General features: G+C 40.9%; 1 protein-coding gene across 1 annotated transcript in view; it reads left to right on the plus strand.

The window, feature by feature from the left end:
• Window positions 1–1,069: 1,069 nt before the first annotated feature.
• The window catches only part of mark4a (MAP/microtubule affinity-regulating kinase 4a), a 95,416-nt gene continuing 74,543 nt past the window's right edge, over window positions 1,070–21,942 (plus strand). The window contains exon 1 of the mRNA XM_034178924.1: window positions 1,070–1,620. Coding sequence (XP_034034815.1) covers window positions 1,567–1,620 — 54 coding nt within the window. The 5' untranslated portion in view covers window positions 1,070–1,566. The remainder of the gene's footprint in view (window positions 1,621–21,942) is intronic.

The raw sequence follows: 21,942 nt of genomic DNA on the forward strand, positions 1-21,942 counted from the left end.
GTCATGTCTGAGAGCATGTGGTGATGCCATGCATCACCCCATCCACCACACCGTGGAACCACTCTAGGTCCTCAATAGCAACTTCTCAGGCAGGCAAATGGTCCATCTCCACCTCTTCAAAGTAGCCATCTATTTTCCACGGCCAGGTGAAATGGAGGCAAGTCCTTGATCTTTTGCAGATGCTTGGGTCCTCAACACTGTGGATCATGTCCAGAATGTCAAATATGGTGATGTAATGGCCAAAATGTTTTAGGTGACAGTCACTCACCATGCACTCACCCATGACCCATGACTCTCCCATGACCCAAACTCCAGATGGGTCAGGAAGGGTGTCCAGGAAAGTCTGTTGTGTGAATTAAAACAAACAAACAACAAACAAGAGAAACCTAAAGAAAAACAGATAACATCCATCCATATTATATCCCTGCTTACTCCAGTTAAAGGTTACAGGGAGTGTGTGTGTGTGTGTGGGGGGCTGGAACCTATCCAGGAGTCATAGGGCGTGAGGCGGGGTACACACTAGACAAGACACCAGTCTGTCGCAGGGCCACATACAGACAAACATATTCACACCGACACACTTACGGTCAATTTAATGTTTCCAATTCACCGAACCTACTTGTCTTTGGAAGTGAGCAGGAACCGGAGCTCCCAGAGAGAACCCACGAGAGTATAGGGAGAACATGCAAACTCCACACAGAAAGGACCAGGTGGAAACTATCGCACCACCTTCCTGCTAACCACTAACCCGCGTGCCACCTTCCTGTGATTATAAAACAATAAAATATGTAATTGTCTCTGGTGTACTCAAACTAGATGATGATGATGATGATGGTGATGATAACGTGTGTGTGTGTCCACATACTACATTCATATTTATATTTTGTCTTTTTTTCTATGATTTTCCTGTTAATTATAATTATTTTCTATTTCTACTTGTAGTTCTGTTCTTAGTTTGAGTTACTGCAAGATATATATATATATATGTTTTTATGTATGTATGTAAAGTTTTATTTCTAAAGCAGCGAGCGGAAGTGCCTCCTTGGTGTATTTTGTCTGACTTGGCGGTGCGCATCTCGCCGACCGGGAACACCGATTTGTGAACATTTGGGCCTTTTTGCTCCCGTCAGCCGTGTTTCCTGCTGCAGAGGGCGGCGGGTCGTTAAAGCGACACGTCGTGTCGGTCGGTATTATGACAGACGGGGATGTCAGTCGTGCAGAAGGCGCCGTGTTTGTTTTGCGTGGCGACATGAGGCGGGGGGTGGAGAGCGGCCACAGAGACGCTGGGCTCCGGCCAAACGTTGCCGCGTTTTAGCGCCTCATTCTTCACTGGGATTGGCGTTGCATCCGCCGGTCGGGCCGTTTTTTCTGCAAAGTGCACAGGCGGAAAATGCAGCTGATCTGAGGACAGCCCCTCTCTCCTCACAGATCCTTCGCTGCCATGACAGGCGCATGTCTCCTCTCGACCGCGGCGGCTGCAGAACACACACACTGATTCAGCCGATGATGCTCTGCAAGTAAATACACACTGTCACTCAGGGAAAAGGAAATCCAGAAAAGGAAACCATGTCTTCTCGATCTGCATTACCGTCTGGAAACGACAGGAGTACGGGAGAGCACGTAAGTGCAATTACAACCTGCATGCAAAAAAAATACAGGGGCCCTCTGGCTTCGTGCACACAGCATGTGGTGTTTTTTTTTTTTTTTTTCTCCTCGTGTGTATTCTGGACGGGAGTATTTTGGCTCGGTGATAACGGGCTAACCTTGAGTGTCTGCGCAGGGGAAAGAGCTGAACGAGTCCATCCATCCGCATGCGATAACGGCTCGGCGGATATGCGCAGAAAGCCCCAAAGAAGCCAGCCGTCATCCCTGATTAGAAGGCTGTGGTGAGATAGTGATGTCACATTATACTCTGTGTGCCCGCTCGCCACAAAGCGGATGGGTGGGACGAGAGCGCAAAAACAAATGTGGAGAATATGCGCGCACGGAGCGAGAGGATTAATGCGTAAAATGATGTGCGGCGCGTTGGTGCGCAGCCTACAAAAGCGCCCAACCCCAGAAACACAGCGCCGTTCATTTACACAAAGCTGCCTGTCTGTCTGTCTATCTGTATATCTATCTATCTATGCGTACCCCCCCCCCCCCCCCCCCCCCCACACACACACACACACACACGTATTTGGGCTCTCGGCACAGAGGGATGGTTAAGCCACTCAGTTTATGTGGCGCATGATTGATTATGAATGCTGAACTGTTTCTTCCATCACTATGAATCTTGAAGGGTTGTCATCACTGTACAATTAAGCCGCGATGGCAGACTGACTGGTGAATCCACCAGGCGGCACAATGTTGTCTCTAGTTCTCTGTGTACCTCATTGTTTGTTTGCAAGGGTGTAGCAAGGGGTGGCCAGAGTACCCTGCCCCACTCCTCCCCACAGCCATCCTTAAAGTGCAAGTTCAGTGTTTTTTTATTTTGTTTTAACAAGCTTAGGCTGTGTCCAAAAAATATGCAGGACACATGCCGGTATTAGAGAGTAAAAAAATTGCAATATCAGTATATTTGCTGATGATATGGTAATGATTCTTCGCATTTCCTTGTCAAACCCTTATGACAAACAAATGTTATTGAGGCTTTTGATCTTTTCCAATTTAAACATGGACTTTATTGTAAATAACTATAAATATAACCAACAACCAACCAATGTACGTCACGCTGTCTTCACTTGGATTGGCAATCACCATGTCACCGCTCAGCACTTACATAAAGTAGACTTCAAGTCTATTTTGGGATAACCTAACTGGCGGCACAGTGACTACTTGTCTGTTGCCACTGTAAAATGCCCACTCTGATTGAAAATCCCAGCTGGTCACTTTGCCTCTGCCTCTTGTAGCTAATGTGACCAAAGGGCGATGGGAGTCCCAGCTATGGTTGACAGCATTGTAAATATTGCCATTTGATGCACCCTCTGTTGGACAAACTGTGTAAGGACACCATTTCTAACTGCCAAAGTGTGTTCGCCATTGTTGATTCTGCAAAATAAAAGGTTTCATATTGGGGAAAAATAATGCAGACACCACTATGTTCGCGAAAGGCTGATGTCAGCCAATGATAACTGATATATCTCTCGGACTCTACAAATTATATTGGCATGTATCCAAAAACACGTATCTCTGTACTAAGCTTTGTAAATTTCTTCTTTGTCATTTGTAACTCCTGTGCACAGAGCATCCTAGTGTGTTGATCGTTGCCATCAGGTGGCAGTAGGTGGATCAACACATCCCATAGAGACTCCCAGATGGGCAAGTGGTAGACCTATTTACTGTTATTGTTTTCTGAGTGTGAAACAGTTTTTTAATTCTTTACAAAGCACACACTACATTTATACTGTTACCATTTGTGATGGAATAAAATTATTTCAACAGGCAATCATACGAGGACCACAAATAAAACTTAATTTGGACAGATGGCAAAGTGGAGCTTTTGTTGTGTGTAACCGTGACAATGGACAAATTCAGAGATCCTCCACATTTAAAATATAATGCAATGCTAAAATACCGTCGGCCGTATGAACGTTGTCTTCTTTAATATTTGCAGTTATTTAATTGGTATACCAGTGCAAGGTGCATATGTGTGTGTGTGTGTGTGTGTGTGTAATTATTATACATTTGTTATACATCAGCCCCTACCAGTCCCAGCAGAAGACTGCCCCTCCCTGAGCCTGGTTCTGCTGGAGGTTTCTTCCTGTTAAAAGGGAGTTTTTCCTTCCCACTGTAGCCAAGTGCTTGCTCACAGGGGGTCGTTTTGACCGTTGGGGTTTTACATAATTATTGTATGGCCTTGCCTTACAATATAAAGCGCCTTGGGGCAACTGTTTGTTGTGATTTGGCACTATATAAAAAAAAAATTGATTGATTGATTGATTTGTTGTTATTGACATTAATTATTAAGATCCTATTGTCCTACATACAATTTGTGCGTGTTCAATAACGCCCCTTTATCTATCAGTCAATCCTAAACAATGTTTACATTTTAATGGTGTCTGCAGGAGGCCGTGCATATGGGCATGCATGAGCTTTTGACAAGAGTGGAAGTTAGCTTTGAGTTTGTGGAAGTTAGCATGCATGCTGACGTCCGGTGTTATCAGGTTACAAAAACAGTGTTTTCAGTTTTAGAAGTGTGTATTTCTCACTAGCTTTTACATAATATATGACAAAGAGGTTATATTTACACACAAATGAAACAGAGTTTGCAGCTAGCTAGACCAGCTTATGACATCATCATGCTAACGCATGCAAAATGTCTTGTGAATCACTTCAGAGGTGTTATCAGGTTCCAAAAACAGTGTTTTCAGTTTTAGAAGTGTTTACTTCTGGCTCACGTTCACATAATATATGACAAAGAGGTTATATTTACACACAAACGTAACAGAGTTTGCAGCTAGCTAGACCAGCCACTGATGTCACGGTGCTGCTCTACTCTGATTGTCTGTCACCCCTGCCACTCATAAAAAATGGAACAGAATGTGATTTTTTTGTTTTGACCTCTTAAAATAGGTCAAGATTAGCCATTTTTGAACTTGTCCAAGGTCTGTTCTTCCCCGTGAATTTGAAGACTCTGGAAGCTGAGCACGGACAGACGGACGCAAATCCTTCACAATACCCGATGGCCATATTTCATGGCCTTGGGTAAAAATTAAAAATTTTTTTAAAGGTCGCAAATTGGTAATACAAACAGAGAACATATAAATAACACGGGCCAATTAACAGCCAACATGGAAAAAGTAGCATAATCAGTTTGCTCTTATGACATGGATAACAATATTGCAGTCACTGGGCTTTGTTTTTTAAAACAAATTATACTGCAACTTTGGCATGAAGTTATAAATAATACAAAACAAAGTGACAACAGTTTTTAAAATTTGGGGTATTAAATGAGTTTTCATTTTTAATAATGATGATTTGCATAACTGAATGGTAAAGTAGTAAGAAGACTAACAGTTGTTAATGTTTAAAATGTGCTTGTTTGGAGAATGTGGGACATATTTGTTCAGGCTTGTTTTATTTGTGCAATCTATGAGCATGCTTTATTATTTTCCGCTTACATGTGCAAATACTTTGTTTTCCATCATACTGATGGAAACATACTGTATTCTCTGAACTATAAATTGCATCGGAGAATTAGTTGCATCTGTCCAAAAATGCATCATAAAGGGGGAAAAACATATGAGTCGCAGCAGTCTATAAGTCATATTTGTTTTTATGCAACAATAAGCAAAATTTATTTAGTCGGTGCATTATAATGCAAACCACGCATTAAGGTGCAGAAGCTAACAAGCTAATTAACATCATTGTACAAGACACAAACAACTCCAGTAAATTGCTTATTGTCACCATTGAATAGATGGTCACAGATGAGGTAAACTTGCAAAGTAATTAAATGATAGAAAACTCTTTTGTAAAACATTTGTAATAGATAATAGGCTTAGCTTAGCCTAGCTAACCCGATATTGTTGAAGTGTTGTTCTGAGGAGTATTATCAGTTATCAAGTTGTTCAGAAGGCCTCAGGGTGTATGGTTTTATTCAGGGTGTATAAAGCCATATTCATTGGTAAAACAACTTTAACAATTTTATCATATACCTATAAATGATAAATGTATGGTTTTCTGAAGGGTGTAAAAAGCCATATTCATTGGTGAACAGCTTGATAGCTATTTTATCATATACCTATAAATGATAAATGTATGGTTTTCTGAAGGGTGTAAAAAGCCATATTCATTGGTAAAACAACTTGATAATGATTTTATCATATACCTATAAATGATAAATGTATGGTTTTCTGAAGGGTGTAAAAAGCCATATTCATTAGTGAACAACTTGATAACGATTTTATCATATACCTATAAATGATAAATGTATGGTTTTCTGAAGGGTGTAAAAAGCCATATTCATTAGTGAACAACTTGATAACGATTTTATCATATACCTATAAATGATAAATGTATGGTTTTCTGAAGGGTGTAAAAAGCCATATTCATTGGTAAAACAACTTGATAACGATTTTATCATATACCTATAAATGATAAATGTATGGTTTTCTGAAGGGTGTAAAAAGCCATATTCATTGGTGAACAACTTGATAAAGATTTTATCATATACAGTGGTCCCTCGTTTATCGCGGGAGTTACGTTCTAAAAATAACCCGTGATAGGCGAAATCCGCGAAGTAGTCAGCGTTATTTTTTACAATTATTATAGATGTTTTAAGGCTGTAAAACCCCTCACTACACACTTTATACACTTTTCTCAAACAGGCATTAACATTTTCTCACTTTTCTTTCCTGTGTAAACACTCAAAATTCAAACCTTGATAGAAAAAAAATTAGAACATTTTCATATAAATAATTATGATGGCTTTTAGAACTAACAAATTAAATTTTAACAATCAACCTACGAGGTTGGACATGTAAGAAATTATTAATAGTGACTCACCAGTATTTCACAGTTCCTCTGACCGCGCCTTTTCGTCATGGCGCCGCTCCGCTGTCCGGATTGGCTGATTACTCGGGTGGTATGAAAAATATTACCCGTCTGCGAAAAGGGTGTATTGCTATTTATTCTTTGGTGTTTTATCCAATCATTTTGGCATATCATTTATAGGTATATGATAAAATGGTTATATTCCCTCTTTTTATTCCAGATCATGGTCTTTCAGTTTTATCATGTGACACCCACATCTGCATTTATTTATTTTTCTAAATGGGCATTGAAGACTGTTTTTGTTTTTCTTTTATTTACAGCAGAAAAAAAGTATACATTTATAATGTACATCCTGAAAAGCTATTGTGGAGTCTTGATGACTGCAGTACACTACTTATTCCCAACCAGTAGGTGGCAAGCAAGACTGACTTCTCCCAGGCTGGCTTCTTTGTTTGCGGCTGCTTTGGGTTTTTTTTTAATAACGGCAGAGAAGTCGAAGAGGAAAGTTACAAGCATCTCTCCTCCTTTATCTGTTTTAAGGTTTTACATTTCATTACCTCTGTTACATTCAAGTACGGCACCCGTAACAGAATTTGCATAACAATAACGTTTATTAAACTCACTTGTTCTTTCAGACATAAGCATTTTTGCCATTCAGAACTGCTGCTGTTGGCGGTGCTTCTTCTTCTTCTTGTTGTGTGGGCCGCTGAAGAGGAGGTACTGCTGGCCCACCACCACCAGAGGGCACCCTGCCTGGAGTGCGGGCTCCAGGCACCAGAGGGCGCTGCCGCCTCACAGGAGCAGCCGGGGTGACAGCTGACACTCATCACCTATGACAGCTGTCACCACTCATCTGATCTGCATCGGTATATCAGCAAGACATCTCCACCTCTTTGCCGAGATATCGTTCTACCGAGGAGGTAACGAACTCAGCCGTTGTGTTGTCTTTCAGACTGACTTTGTTGCTTGTGTTTTGACAGTGGTTGGTGAGTACTTGCAGCTGGAGACTGTACTGAACCCTTTTTTGATAAGTACTCACATTTTCCTGACAAGAGGTGGAGGTGGTTTTTTTCACCATCCGTGTTGCTGGGTGCAAACGCACCCACATCTAACTGTTTTTGTTCCTTGCCAGCAGTACCAGATCCGACAAGCGGAGGCAGTGGCCACCTGGGAGTTTGGGACTTGGCGGCTCCAGTATCCCCGGGGTTCGGTGGCGGAGGAAATCGTGTGGTTCCGGTTCTGCTTTGGACAGACGTCTTCTATCTTCGAGCCTGCCCACATGACACCTTTGTGAATTGACTTTATTATTTTCTATTGTGATCTGTCGTGCTTGTTGTGCTTATTTCACAACAGTAAAAGTGCTATTTGACTTCCTCCATTGTCCGTTCATTTGCGCCCCCTGTTGTGGGTCCGTGTTCCAACACTTTCACAACACTTCTTCTTCTTCTTCTATTTTGAGGGTTGGCATCCAACTTAATGGTACGTTCTGGCTAATTTCACAGTGCCTCATTCAGTATACAGCAGCAGCTTGTCATGTATGTTAATATTGCCATCTTGTGGCCATTGATGATAATGTAGCATTTTTTTGTTTGTTTTTTGTTTTCATATATACAGCATGTTGCTTTGTAATATATGCAGGACCTCCCAAAGTAGTACAACAGGTAACCACAAGTGTGTAACTGACACCAAATAACACAAAATCTTGACACCCCAAATTTAGAAGTACAGTAAAACTCGCATATAATGGATTCAGGTGGACCAGTGGATTTTGTCCATTATAACAGAAATCTGCTATATGTCTAAAACGGACAAAAGCCGTTGTATGTATGTAATGGATTAGTTGCAGTCAAGAGTCGCCTAACGATCTACGGGGAATCCCCAGCACCAATTAGGCTTATGTATTTCCTTGATTAAATGCCTGACCTTGAATCGGACCTGCATCTCATTTAATGGCCCGGTCAAAACTTTGTCTGAAAAAAAATAAACACCTGCCTTAAATAGGCACCGGACATTATGTGCATTAAAAAGATTACATTTGATCAAGTCACTCTTTTTACTAAGTCCGCTGCAGAGTGGTGTACACCCTGGACAGGATGCCAGTCTGTCGCAGGGACATACAGACAAACAAACAAATTCCACCACACGCACACCTACGGACAATTTAAAGTTTCTTTTGATGTGGGAGGAAGCTGGAGCACCCAGAGGGAACCCATGCAAACACGGGGAGAACATGCAAACTCCACAGGTGGGAATCAATCCCATGATCTTCTTGCTGTGATGCAACAGTGCTAACCACTAAGCCACCGTACTGCCCGGCAGCAACCAGCATTTTGTTAATAATCATCAGCCTTGAATTACGCCCTGCCTTGTTTAGGCGCTGGTGTCATCGACTGAACGGAACCCCTGAAAAAGTGGTCCACCTTGCCACCTACTGGCCAGTAGATGGCAGTAAAGACCCTGAAAACTTTATATAAACCTGAGCTTCTGGCATGTTTACATAAAACAAACACAATAACAACATCTATAAACCCAGAGAATATATTCATGAGAGTTTTAGACACAATATCCAAAGAGTTTAATACTGTTGTTTATGTGCAGCGATTAACGTGCAGCATCATTAGAGCGTCTCAATGCATTTCTCCTGTTGTGAAACTTTACCCATAATGCACTGCAGCATGTGTGGTCCAAACACTAAAACCTTCAAAATTAGTGCATTACTTTAAAACTAAAACATATCGCTGATATTTTCACTTTATGAAACCCAGACGTGACATTAATTTAAATAGCGTGTCTGGAATTAGTTTGGTTAAAATTTTAACCATAAGTTAAAACTGTATGCCTGTTGATGACTTGCGTGATATGCCAGCGAGTCATTATGATGTAATGAGAAATTGTCTTTATTTTTCCTCCTCCTCCTCAGTCACTAGGTCTCTTTTGCTGAGAGAAAGCTAATCTGACACAGAAGCGCTGGCTTGTTGTTGTGTCAGTAGCTCCTAGTGTACTGAAATCAGTACTGAAAGTTATCAGTTTAGCTTTTATCTGTAACTTCCGCTAAAAAATTTTAGGGGTTTATCGGTTTACCTTTATAAAAGATAACATTTCAGTTAGTGGATTAATTGTTATTGAAGCTAACTTTTTGGTTAGCTGTGCCCACCACTGGTAATGTTTTAGCTTTACTTATAGCTGGGCATTACAAAACATCTGGGGCCTCATGTACAAAGACTTGCATGGATTTCCTACTGAAATATGGCGCACTCTAAAACCCAGAAACTGTTGTGCGCACAAAAATATCATGTAAATGGGAGTTGGGATTCCCCTCTCTGTCAGATCAGTCATTATGAAAACAGAAAATAAATTATGCCGAGTGTGAGCTACAGATGAATGGAAATGAAGTGGAGACACGCAGTTATAGTTTATTTGGTATCCTATCAAACGGGATAGGCACTCATCACGCTCCATGCCAGCCTTTAGCCTGTTCCCAACCCAACCCAGTGCATTTGTACATCACATATGATTTGAACATTGATGGAATGAAAATGTTTCATACTGTATTAACAAAAACATATAGTTACATTATAGTAATATGTGTACAGTCAGTACTTCCAGTTACATTAGTGAAACTGACTCTCACTGCAAATTGTGCTCTAATGTTGGAATGCGATGGATGACATTCAGAAGACTGCATTCCACACATTGCTCGGTTCAGGGTTGACTGGCACGCACCTGACTAATTGGCCAGCTCCCGTTGAAATGCCCCTGTTGACAGATAGCCCAGCATGGTCAGCACATGTGTGGGCACAGACAACCTCTGGCTCCTCGCCGTATTGCGTTCTGGGCAGGCTGCAGTTCTGTGCACAACTCCAATAACACAGGCCTTGGAATTTAAAATCGTCTTATGAGCCAAGTATCGTCATTTTCAAGTAAATTCTTACGTTCCCTGAATTCACGCTCATTGTTACAGCCATTGTTAATGCCACTTTCCTCATCACTTTGTGCATGCTTTTATATCCACCCATATAGTTGCAAACGCGTGGGTGTGTTAAATGTTCATAAGTGTGTGTCTGGTGTGCTCATCACTCTGATGACTTCTTGTTTTCATACTATTAGCACTTTCTCAGCATCACTTCTACATGTTGCCTCTACACGTTGTTTAGTGTCCTATTCTTAAAAACCATCCTTCACCACCATGGTAGACTTTATACAGAATGCTACGTGAATGAGAATAAAGCGTCCAAGAGACACAAGTTAACAAGGGCGATCTTATTTTTAGGACAGTAATAAGTTTAGTACATCAGTATGATTGGCCACCGGAGAATTGGAAAATGTGCATGTGAAAGTGTTGCTCTCGAAAATTGTAAATGAATGTATGGGAAGTTCAAGACTGCTGGTGATAATTGCAGTTGTTCCCAGTGACCTCGGGCCTGTAGGCCTAACGTACGAACTGAGAATTGTTTTTTCTCAGATGATATTGTAACCAACCGTGTTATACGCTGCGTGGATTTTCCTTAAATGCATTTATGCGTTCACTCTCTTTAATCCCACGGTCAACTCCATAGTGTACTGTGAGCATTACTTTGTTCCGAGCTGGAAATTTCATGTGATTAGGATCTTGGGGCAACGACATCATGAGAATTAATCCGTGGATTTATTTCCATTGCATGATGCACCGTGCTGTTTAGCGATGATCGAGTCGCGAGTGTGCTTCCACGTCACTGTTATGCCCGGGTGCTATGATCCCGAAGCCCCACTATTTCTGCCAGGAAGGTAAGAAATTGAACAAATATTATTTATTCAATATTATTTGAATTAAAAAGCGAACCAAAACAGGTAGGTACGGCATTTACGGTCTTTGTAAACTCATTGTAGTGATTGCCCTCAGTACTTACGCATCCATTCGACACACACGCTGTATTGCACATCCGGGTACTTCGTGCCCTTTCTGCCCTCTTTGGTAATGGTGGTCGTTACGTTAGTGGTATAGGAAGTGCACAGTCTAGCTTTGCTATATCCAACTCTATGGGTACAAAGTACATTTCCACGATCATTTCACTTTTGACACATCTCAAGGTTAGCATGGAGAAGGACGTACGCCACGTTTGTGTGCGTACGCAAGCATTGTACATGAGGCCCATGGACATTTTCAGTTAAGAAATAACATTTTAAAAATTAAATGTAATCCAAAACATTAGGGCAGGTATGACATAGCACAGTAGATTTGCACCTTAAGGGTCCAAAAATTGTTAACACTTCTCATTCTCATGTTTAATTTCAAAGTATGTCAAAATATTTAACAAGGTCTGTAACGTCAGTGTTTGTTAGTGGAAGCATCATATATTTTCGACCTATTTGTTTCATAAAACTTGTGGGAAAAACATGGTAAGTCCTCCTTTGCCAGGCAGGTAATTCAAAGTTCTTTCAGTAATTTCGTCCTTGTGGTCTGCCCTCCAAACAGCTTACTCAAGTAACAAAGTAAACAAACTGATTTATTTTTTATATGGCTCTTATCCATTCCACTTTGTGCAGAATTGTAGTAGTGTTCAGTTAAAATACAATGGGATGTGATGATTATGATGTTTAGAATTCTGACCTATAGGTGTCAGCAATGATCGCTAAATGTGTGGTAAAACAGACGAGAAGGTAGTAGTACAAACTGTTGTTCAGTTGATGGCAGCAATGCACCTACAGGTTGCTAGCCGCTAATGAACTGTACAAAGCAAGTTTCAAGGCAATAGTAGAAGATGAGTGGATTAAAAAATGGGAGGGTGTCCTGGATCATGATATATTCCATCATTGTCCCGTGACGTTGTTTTAACCATAGCTGAATTTTTAAGATCTTCCGATTTTAGTATGTTGGCCACCACTTGCATTTCCGTGGACCCTATAACATTGCTGTACATGCTGTTACACCTCCAAGAGACTGTTGTGTCAGAGTTACACTGTAGGCATGCTACAGTGTCTATGATTATGCTACAGTTGCTTTACATACATCACATGGTACAGGCCTGGTGTGTTGTATCATCAAACCACCAGCAAGAGTACATTTATGGTAAATCGTGATCTTCAAATGCCAGACCATCTGGGATGTATATTAAAGTGAGACCAGGGTTTTATACAAAGTGTACAAGTTGCTTCATCCTGAAGCTGATCAGTGGGTGAGCCTTTGCCATTCTGGTTATTCTTCTATCCATTTTGATGGTTGTTTTCTGTTTTCTTCCATGCGTGTCTGGTTTTTTGTCCATTTAAAAGCATTGGAGATCATTGTAGATGAACAGCCTATAATCTTTTGCACCTGCGTTAAGTTTCCCCTCTCCAATCAACTTTTTAATCAAACTACGCTGTTCTTCTGAACAATGTCTTGAACGTCCCATTTTCCTCAGGCTTTCAAAGAGAAAAGCATGTTCAACAGGTGCTGGCTTCATCCTTAAATAGGGGACACCTGATTCACACCAGTTTGTTCCACAAAATTGACGAACTCACTGACTGAATGCCACACTACTATTATTGTGAACACCCCCTTTTCTACTTTTTTTTTTTTTTACTAATAGCCCAATTTCATAGCCTTAAGAGTGTGCATATCATGAATGCTTGGTCTTGTTGGATTTGTGAGAATCTACTGATACCTTGTTTCCCATGTAACAGTATGAAATATACTCAAAACCTGGATTAATCTTTTTAGTCACATAGCATTACTATTATTCTGAACACTACTGTAAAAGAGTGGTATAACCGCTTCAAAAATGGGTGCACATCCGTGGAGAGTGAAGCACGTTCCAGTAGGCTATCCACAAGCTGAAATGACCAAGTGATTGACACAAAATGGACTTTGGTCACAGATGGCCATCATGTCACTATCCAGTACCTTGTGGATGAGGTGCAAATGAGCACAAGTTTAGTACTTTCCATTTTGGCAGAGGATTTGGGCATGCAGAGAGTGTCAGTGAAATTTGTGCCAAAACTGCTAATGGCGGAGCGGAAGCAACTGTTTCTTGAAGTCTCACAGGACATGCTAGAATGCATAAAACAGCGAGCCTGACTTCAATTCAATCAATTCAATCAATTTTTTTATATAGCGCCAAATCACAACAAACAGTTGCCCCAAGGCGCTTTATATTGTAAGGCAAGGCCATACAATAATTATGTAAAACCCCAACGGTCAAAACGACCCCCTGTGAGCAAGCACTTGGCTACAGTGGGAAGGAAAAACTCCCTTTTAACAGGAAGAAACCTCCAGCAGAACCAGGCTCAGGGAGGGGCAGTCTTCTGCTGGGACTGGTTGGGGCTGAGGGAGAGAACCAGGAAAAAGACATGCTGTGGAGGGGAGCAGAGATCGATCACTAATGATTAAATGCAGAGTGGTGCATACAGAGCAAAAAGAGAAAGAAACAGTGCATCATGGGAACCCCCCAGCAGTCTACGTCTATAGCAGCATAACTAAGGGATGGTTCAGGGTCACCTGATCCAGCCCTAACTATAAGCTTTAGCAAAAAGGAAAGTTTTAAGCCTAATCTTAAAAGTAGGGTGTCTGTCTCCCTGATCTGAATTGGGAGCTGGTTCCACAGGAGAGGAGCCTGAAAGCTGAAGGCTCTGCCTCCCATTCTACTCTTACAAACCCTAGGAACTACAAGTAAGCCTGCAGTCTGAGAGCAAATCATCACTAGTGATGAGACATGGCCAAAGAAAGCACAGCAGGTGTGCAGCAATGTTAAAGTCATGTTGACCTTTTCTTTTTGACTCCCATGAGGTGGTGCATCATGAGGAGGCACCAGAAGGCCAAAATATTAATACTGAATATTATCGGGAGGTCCTACGTCATCTCTGTGATGATGTGTACCGCAAACTACCAGATTACCCGTTCATTTTGCTCAGCTGATTCGGGCTTTCCTCCTCAATCTCCTGTGAGTCATAAGGCTCCGTACTCTCCTGACACAGCTTCCTCTGACCTTTGGCCAGTCTCCAAGATCAAAACAACACTAAAAGAGACTATTTGAGTTGTGAGAACACATCATGCGGAACGCGATGGCTCAGCTGGACACATTTCTAAAAGAGGCTTTCTAAAAATGCTTCCAGCAATGGCAGAACTGCTGGGAGAAACGTGCAGTCCCAAGGAGACTGTTTTGAAGGGGAATAGGATTTCAAACCTCCAGATGAGTAATTATATTTTTCGCAGCCAAAGGTTGGGCAATTTGTTACTCTACCTTGTAGTTTGAAGTACAAAATTGTGTTTCTTAAAGCATTTGGACTGGCGCCCAGTCACAAGAAGTACTTTTGATACTGCTGAAGAATTTGAAGATGTTTGAAAATTTATTTGTGTCTGTGTGGCTTTAACTGCTGCTTATTTTCATTATCAGTAAATGTGTTCAACTTTTTGATTAATCATCTAACTTTAATTTATAAAATGCTGATTGTTTATCTGAAATTAAAGCAAAACAAAAAAAAAGTGACAATCACATGTGAGGACCTGGAACAAGTCAAAGCTTTCCATTTTTTCATAAAAAATACAGTATTTTCAGGACTATAAGTTACTTTTTTAAAAGTAGTTTGGATGGTCCTGTGACTTGTATTCTGAATATGTTATCATCTGTGGCCACACGATGATACTGACACACCTGACAAGCTGTTCCTGTATAATGAATGTTGTATATTGTGGTTCACACTCTGGAGCAGCAGAAGAAGGAGAAGAAGCTCTCAATGAGAAATAGCTTGTTTGTCTTAGAGAATGAGTACTGCATATTTAAGAAATCTTCTGTACCTGAAAGACCATTACATGGTCTGGAATAAAAAGAGGGAATATACAGTGAGGAAAATAAGTATTTGAACACCCTGTGATTTTGCAAGTTCTCCCACTTAGAAATCATGGAGGGGTCTGAAATTTTCATCTTAGGTGCATGTCCACTGTGAGAGACAATCTAAAAAAAACAAAACAAAAAAAATCCAGAAATCACAATGTATGATTTTTTTAAATAATTTATTTGTATGTTACTGCTGCAAATAAGTATCTGACCTCCTACCAACCAGCAAGAATTCTGGCTCACACAGACCTGCTAATTTTTCTTTAAGAAGCCCTCTTATTCTGCACTCTTTACTTGTATTAATTGCACCTGTTTGAACTTGTTACCTGTATAAAAGACACCTGTTCACACACTCAATCAATCACACTCCAACCTGTCCACCATAGCCAAGACCAAAGAGCTGTCTAAGGACACCAGGGACAAAACTGTAGACCTGCACAAGGCTGGGATGGACTACAGGACAACAGGCAAGCAGCTTGGTAGAAGACAACAACTGTTATGATTATTTATTAGAAAGTGGAAGAAACATAAGATGATTGTCAAGCTCCCCCAGTCTGGGATTCCATACAAGATCTCACCTGGTCAATGACCTGAAGAAAGCTGGGACCACAGTCACAAAGATTACATTAGTAACACATGATGCTGTAATGGTTTAAAATCCTGAGGTCAGCAAGGTCCCCCTGCTCAAGCCAGCACATGTCCAGGCCCGTTTGAAGTTCACCAGTGACCATCTGGATGATCCAGAGGAGGCATGGGAGAAGGTCATGTGGTCAGATGAGACCAGAATAGAGCTTTTTGGAATCAACTCCACTTACCATGTTTAGAGGATGAGAACAACCCCAAGAAAACCATCCCAGCCGTGAAGCATGGGGGTGGAAACATCATACTCTGGGGTGCTCTTCTGCAAAGGGGACAGGATGACTGCACTGTATTGAAGGGAGGATGGATGGGGTCATGTATTGCAAGATTTTGGCAAACAATCTCCTTCCCTCAGTAAGAGCATTGAAGATGGGTCATGGCTGGGTCTTCCAGCATGACAATGACCCCAAACACACAGCCATGGCAACTAAGGAGGGGCTCCGTAAGAAGCATTTCAAGGTCCTGGAGTGACCTGGCCAGTCTCCAGACCTGAACTCAATAGAAAATCTTTGGAGGGAACTGAAACTCCAAACTTGAAAGATCAAGAGAAGATCTGTATGGAGGAGTGGACCAAAATCCCTGCTGCAGTGTCTGCAAACCTGGTGAAAAACTACAGGAAATGTTTGACTGTGTAATTGCAAACAAAGGCTACTGTACCAAATATTAACATTGATTTTCACAGGTGTTCAAATACGTATTTGCAGCAGTAACATACAAATAAATGATTAAAAAATCATACATTGATTTCGGGATTTTTGTTTTTTTTTTAGATTATGTCTCTCACAGTGGACATGCACCTAAGATGAAAATTTCAGACCCCTCCATGATTTCTAAGTGGGAGAACTTGCAAAATTGCAGGGTGTTCAAATACTTATTTTCCTCACTGTAACTTTTATATTGTTTGGCACAACACTTGTTTGGACTGTGTAAGATAACAAGAACAGCAACAGCAAGTCAGTTAAGTCTATTAAATTTTACAGATGTTTTACTTAAGATTTTTCAAATGTTTTCCTTGCGTATGGTCATCTGTTCATTGGCCAGAAGGAGTTTACTCATGTTTTGTGCCTGTTAAAATAACATTCCTTAGCTCGTTAACTTCTGCTGGCAAATGCAGTGCTATTATAAATAAATGATGTTTCTTGTTCCATGTTCAAAAATTAATGCAACTTATTTTCTGCTGCGTGTTTTGTACGTTTTCCTCTTCATGATGCATCTTTTGACAGTGTGACTTATAGTCTGGAAAATACAGTAATCAGTTATTAGATGAACTGCTATTTTATTTCTGTCAATGGACTAGTCGTTTGAGTGGGCTCTCCTTTCAGTCGTTGTGCCCACGTTGAAGGAATCAGGTTTAATTTGGTTCTACTTGAGACGTGTGAATAGCAGTGCAAACGTGGGAAGGAGTGTGTCTGAGGGCCGGGCTTAAAAGCTGCGTGGTTGTGCTTTTATTTGTGTGTATGAAGCTGAGAGCAGGATGACATACTGGGGGAATGGAAGTGTGATACCTCAAGGCCTGGGACCGGCTACAGACGACTGTGTCAGCATCTGCTCTTCTTTTTACTCCCTATTCTTCACCACCTCCTGCTTTTTCTCATCATTGGTTTAATACAGTTCACATTATTGTTGTACAGGCTTCGTTTGATACATAATAGAAAGCTACTTTGAACTGTAAATCTGTCCATCAAGCTTCGTTTGTATGAATGCACGCTGTCCTAGCTGTCTCTTCTGATCTGCTGAAAATGATCCGTGACTCAAGCTTTGGTCTCCAACATCGCTGCACATTGTTGTGAAGCATTAAGGTCCTGAATTGAGCAGCATCGGGTGGGAACATGTAGCACAGCGAACAGTTTTTCAGATCTATGAGCGTTTGAGGGGTGCAGTACCTTAGACTGTAGCATCTGTCGTTCTGCATGAAGACATCTTCCAGCAGTCCATTGGGAAACCTCTGAACACCATGATGCTGCTCAACCCAAAAAAGAAACAATAGGGCCAGAGGTCGACGGCTGTTAACAGCAAAAACAAGAGTGATATTCACTTGAAACTCAGGATGATAAATGTTCTGATGAAATTGTTCTGTTGCATGTCTGATTTTATTTAAAACATGAAGTTACACAGATGCAGGCAATGTTGAGTCAGTTAGCACTTTGCCAGAAAATTAATTAGAATAAAGGATACTCCTCTCCTCCTCCCCAGGCTGGGTGATATGTGTGTTCTTCAGGCACGGGTCCTCTACCAGAGGCCTGGGTGTTTGAGGGTGCAGTGTCTTAGCTGTTCCTAGGACTGCAGTCTTCTGGACAGAGACTTCTGTTCTGATGTTGTGCCTGGAATCTGCTGGAGCCACTCTTCCAATAGTGGTTACAGCTCCCAATACACACACACACACACATACATACATATATATATGTATATGTGTATATATATATCAATCAATCAATCAATTTTTTTATATAGCGCCAAATCACAACAAACAGTTGCCCCAAGGCGCTTTATATTGTAAGGCAAGGCCATACAATAATTATGTAAAACCCCAACGGTCAAAACGACCCCCTGTGAGCAAGCACTTGGCTACAGTGGGAAGGAAAAACTCCCTTTTAACAGGAAGAAACCTCCAGCAGAACCAGGCTCAGGGAGGGGCAGTCTTCTGCTGGGACTGGCTGTATATATATATATATATATATATATATATACAGTATACCTTTATAAGTCATTGGTTGTTTGGATCAGCAATTTCAGTTAAATATATAATCTAGCAGACAAACATATGATATTTGAAAAGTGAAATGACATTTATAGGATTTACAGAAAGTGTGCAATAATTCTTTAAACAAAATTAGGCAGGTGCAGAAATTTGGGCACCCTTGTCATTTTACAGAAAAACAGAGCAGAAAAAAAAACAGAAAAAATACATCAGTATTTAGTAGATCCTCCTTTTGCAGAAATAACAGCCTCTAAATGCTTCCTATAGCTTCCAGTGAGAGTCTGGATTCTGGTTGAAGGTATTTTTGGCCATTTTTCTTTACAAAACATCTCCAGTTCAGTCAGGTTTGTTGGTTTCTGAGCATGGACAGGCCACTTAAAATCACACCACAGATTTTCAATAATATTCAGGTCTGGGGACAGAGATGGCCGTAACAGAACGTTGTCCTTGTTCCTCTGCATGAATGCCTTAGTAGATTTTGAGCAGCGTTTAGGGTTGTCTTGTTGAAAGATTCAGCCCCGGCGCAACTTCAACTTTGTCACTGATTCATGAACATTGTTCTCAAGAATCTGCTGATATTGACTGGAATCCATGTGACCCTCAACTTTTAACAAGATTCCCAGTACCTGCACTGGCCACACAGCCCCACAGCATGATGGAACCAGCTTCAAATTTTACTGTAGGTAGCAAGTGTTTTTCTTGGAATGCTGTGTCCTTTTTCTGCCATGCATACCGCCCCTTGTTATGTCCAAATAACTCAATTTTAGTTTCTTGAGTCCACAGCACCTTATTCCAAAATGAAGCTGGGTTGTCCAAATGTGCTTTAGCATACCTCAAGCAACTTTGTTTGTGGTGTGTACACAGAAAAGGCTTCCTCTGCATTACAGCATCTCTTTGTGCAAAGTGTGCTGTATAGTTGAACGAGACAGAGACACTATCTGCAGCAAAAACATTTTGTAGGTCTTTGGAGCAGATTTTTCTTGGCCTGCCACTTCAGGCCTGAACTAGTACTGTGCCTGTGGTCTTCCATTTCCTCACTGTGTTCCTCACAGTGGAAACTGACAGCTGAAATCTCTGTGATAGCTTTTTGTATCCTTCCCTTAAACCATAATGTTGTTTTCAGGTCATTTGAGAGTTGTTTAGAGGCTCCCTTGTTGCCACTCACTAGAAGAGATGCAAAGATGAGAAACATTTGCAAATGGCCACCTTAAATACCCTATCTCATGATTGGATTCACCTGTATAAGGAGGTCAAAGGTCAGTGTGCTTACCAAACCAATTTTGTGTTCCAGTAATTAGTGCTAAATGTAGTCAAATCAATAAAATTTCAAGGGTGCCTAAATTTATGCACCTGCCTAATTTTGTGTAAATAATTATTGCACACTTTCTATAAATGCTAGAAACTTAATATCACTTCTCAAATATAAGTGTGTTCGTCTGCTTTAAGATATATTTAACTGAAATCTCTGATCGAGACAATCAATGATTTATAATGGAAAATCATGGAAATGATCAAGGCTGCCCAAACGTTCGTTCCATTGAAAGAATGTAAAACATTTATTATTATTCGTTGTTTTATATAAAGGATAAAACAGATTCTTGTCATGTGATTTACAAATAACAAAAAAGGGACTTAAATTTTGGTGTGTCACTGCACTGACTTTGTGTACTTCCAAAAAAAAAGAAGACTGTACTTCCTCACTCCAGTGAAAAATCATGTCAGAAATTTGTCCAGCTTTTGTGCATCACTGCTGCTTTGACATCAATCAATCAATCAAGTTTTATTTCTATAGCACTTTACAACAGTTTTCACTGAACCAAAGTGCTTTCCAATAGCACCAGCTAGAGATAAATTAAAAAGAAAAGTACGAAAACACAAAGCACAATAAGAGCATCCAAAATAGAATAAAAATAGACAAAAAAGTGTCAAAGCAATTATGTGCAAAAAGCTGCCCTGAACAAGTATGTTTTTAACTTAGCTTTAAACAGAGGCAAGCTATTAATGGACCTCAGTTCAGGAGGTAATGCATTCCACAACTTAGGACCTGCTACTGCAAAAGAACGGTCACCCCATTGTTTGGACCTGGACCTGGGAACCTCAAGAAAGTTTTGGTCAGCAGACCGAAGTGCTCTGACAGGGTTGTGTGTTTTTAACAGGTCACATAAATAAGAAGGTGCAATGCCATTTACAGCTTTAAAAACAAACATTAACAGTTTAAAATCAACTCTAAAATGGACTGGAAGCCAGTGCAGGGAGTAAAGTACAGGAGTGATGTGGCTGTGCTTCCTGGTATTGGTCAACAGGCGAGCAGCAACATTCTGGACCAGTTGGAGTCGGTTTAGAGAGCCTTGAGTGATACCAACATAAAGTGCATTGCAATAGTCAATCCGGGAGCTGATAAAAGCATGCATAGCCTTTTCAAGGTCCTTTTGGCTTAGAAAGGGTTTGACTTTTGCCAAGAGTCTCAGCTGGAAAAAACTGGCTCTTACCACACTGTCAATTTGTTTCTCAAATTTTAAACAGTCGTCAAACCGTACACCAAGGTTCCTTACCACATCAACAATCCAACACGAACTTTAAATAGGAGTACAAAAATAATTCTGACGATGAAGTCCTTGATACTGTGCACTGACTACGTGTACTTAAAAAAAAAATGTGTACCTCCTGAGTACAGGGGGGAAAAAAATCATGTCAGACATGACTCCAGCTTTTCATTGTAACTTCCTCCTAACAGCTCTTCATGCCTCCAGACGGCTTACAGCGCAGTGGATTTGTTTGTTTGTGTGTGTGTTCGAAGAATTAGTGCATTCAGTTAGCTCCTTCAAATCGTCATCCATCAGCAGAACAAACTCCGCATTTTTACTAAACGCTGCCCTCACTCGTGGGCGGAGTCGACAACGTGCAATGGTAACAAACGTATGGAATCAAATTGCACTTTAAATTCAATGCAACACAAATGGGATGAATAATCCATGTCATGTGACATACAAAGCACGAATCAAATGACAAGGATCCACTCTGCCGTTATATAACATGTCATATCACTGTAATGCTCTGGCATGCCGTACACAGCAGTTACATTTTAATAGGGCACCGAAGCCTTGTTTGAACTCTGCGTGATATCGCGAGATTTGACCACTTACGGAGACCTCTGCTCCGTTGTGCAATATATACACAGCATAAGTTCACAAGGAAAAATGGTGTACTGCATTCGCAAAATGTTTTTTTTTTTTTTTTTGGTTCCCAGTGGAGAAGAGAAGACCAGGCAGATGGGAGGCATCCTGTCGGTGTTAGCCTACACAGCTAACCAGAGTAGCTGCTTTCTCTCGCCTGCAAAAC

Source organism: Thalassophryne amazonica, chromosome 9 (genome assembly GCF_902500255.1).
Source record: "Thalassophryne amazonica chromosome 9, fThaAma1.1, whole genome shotgun sequence".
Taxonomy (NCBI): domain Eukaryota; kingdom Metazoa; phylum Chordata; class Actinopteri; order Batrachoidiformes; family Batrachoididae; genus Thalassophryne; species Thalassophryne amazonica.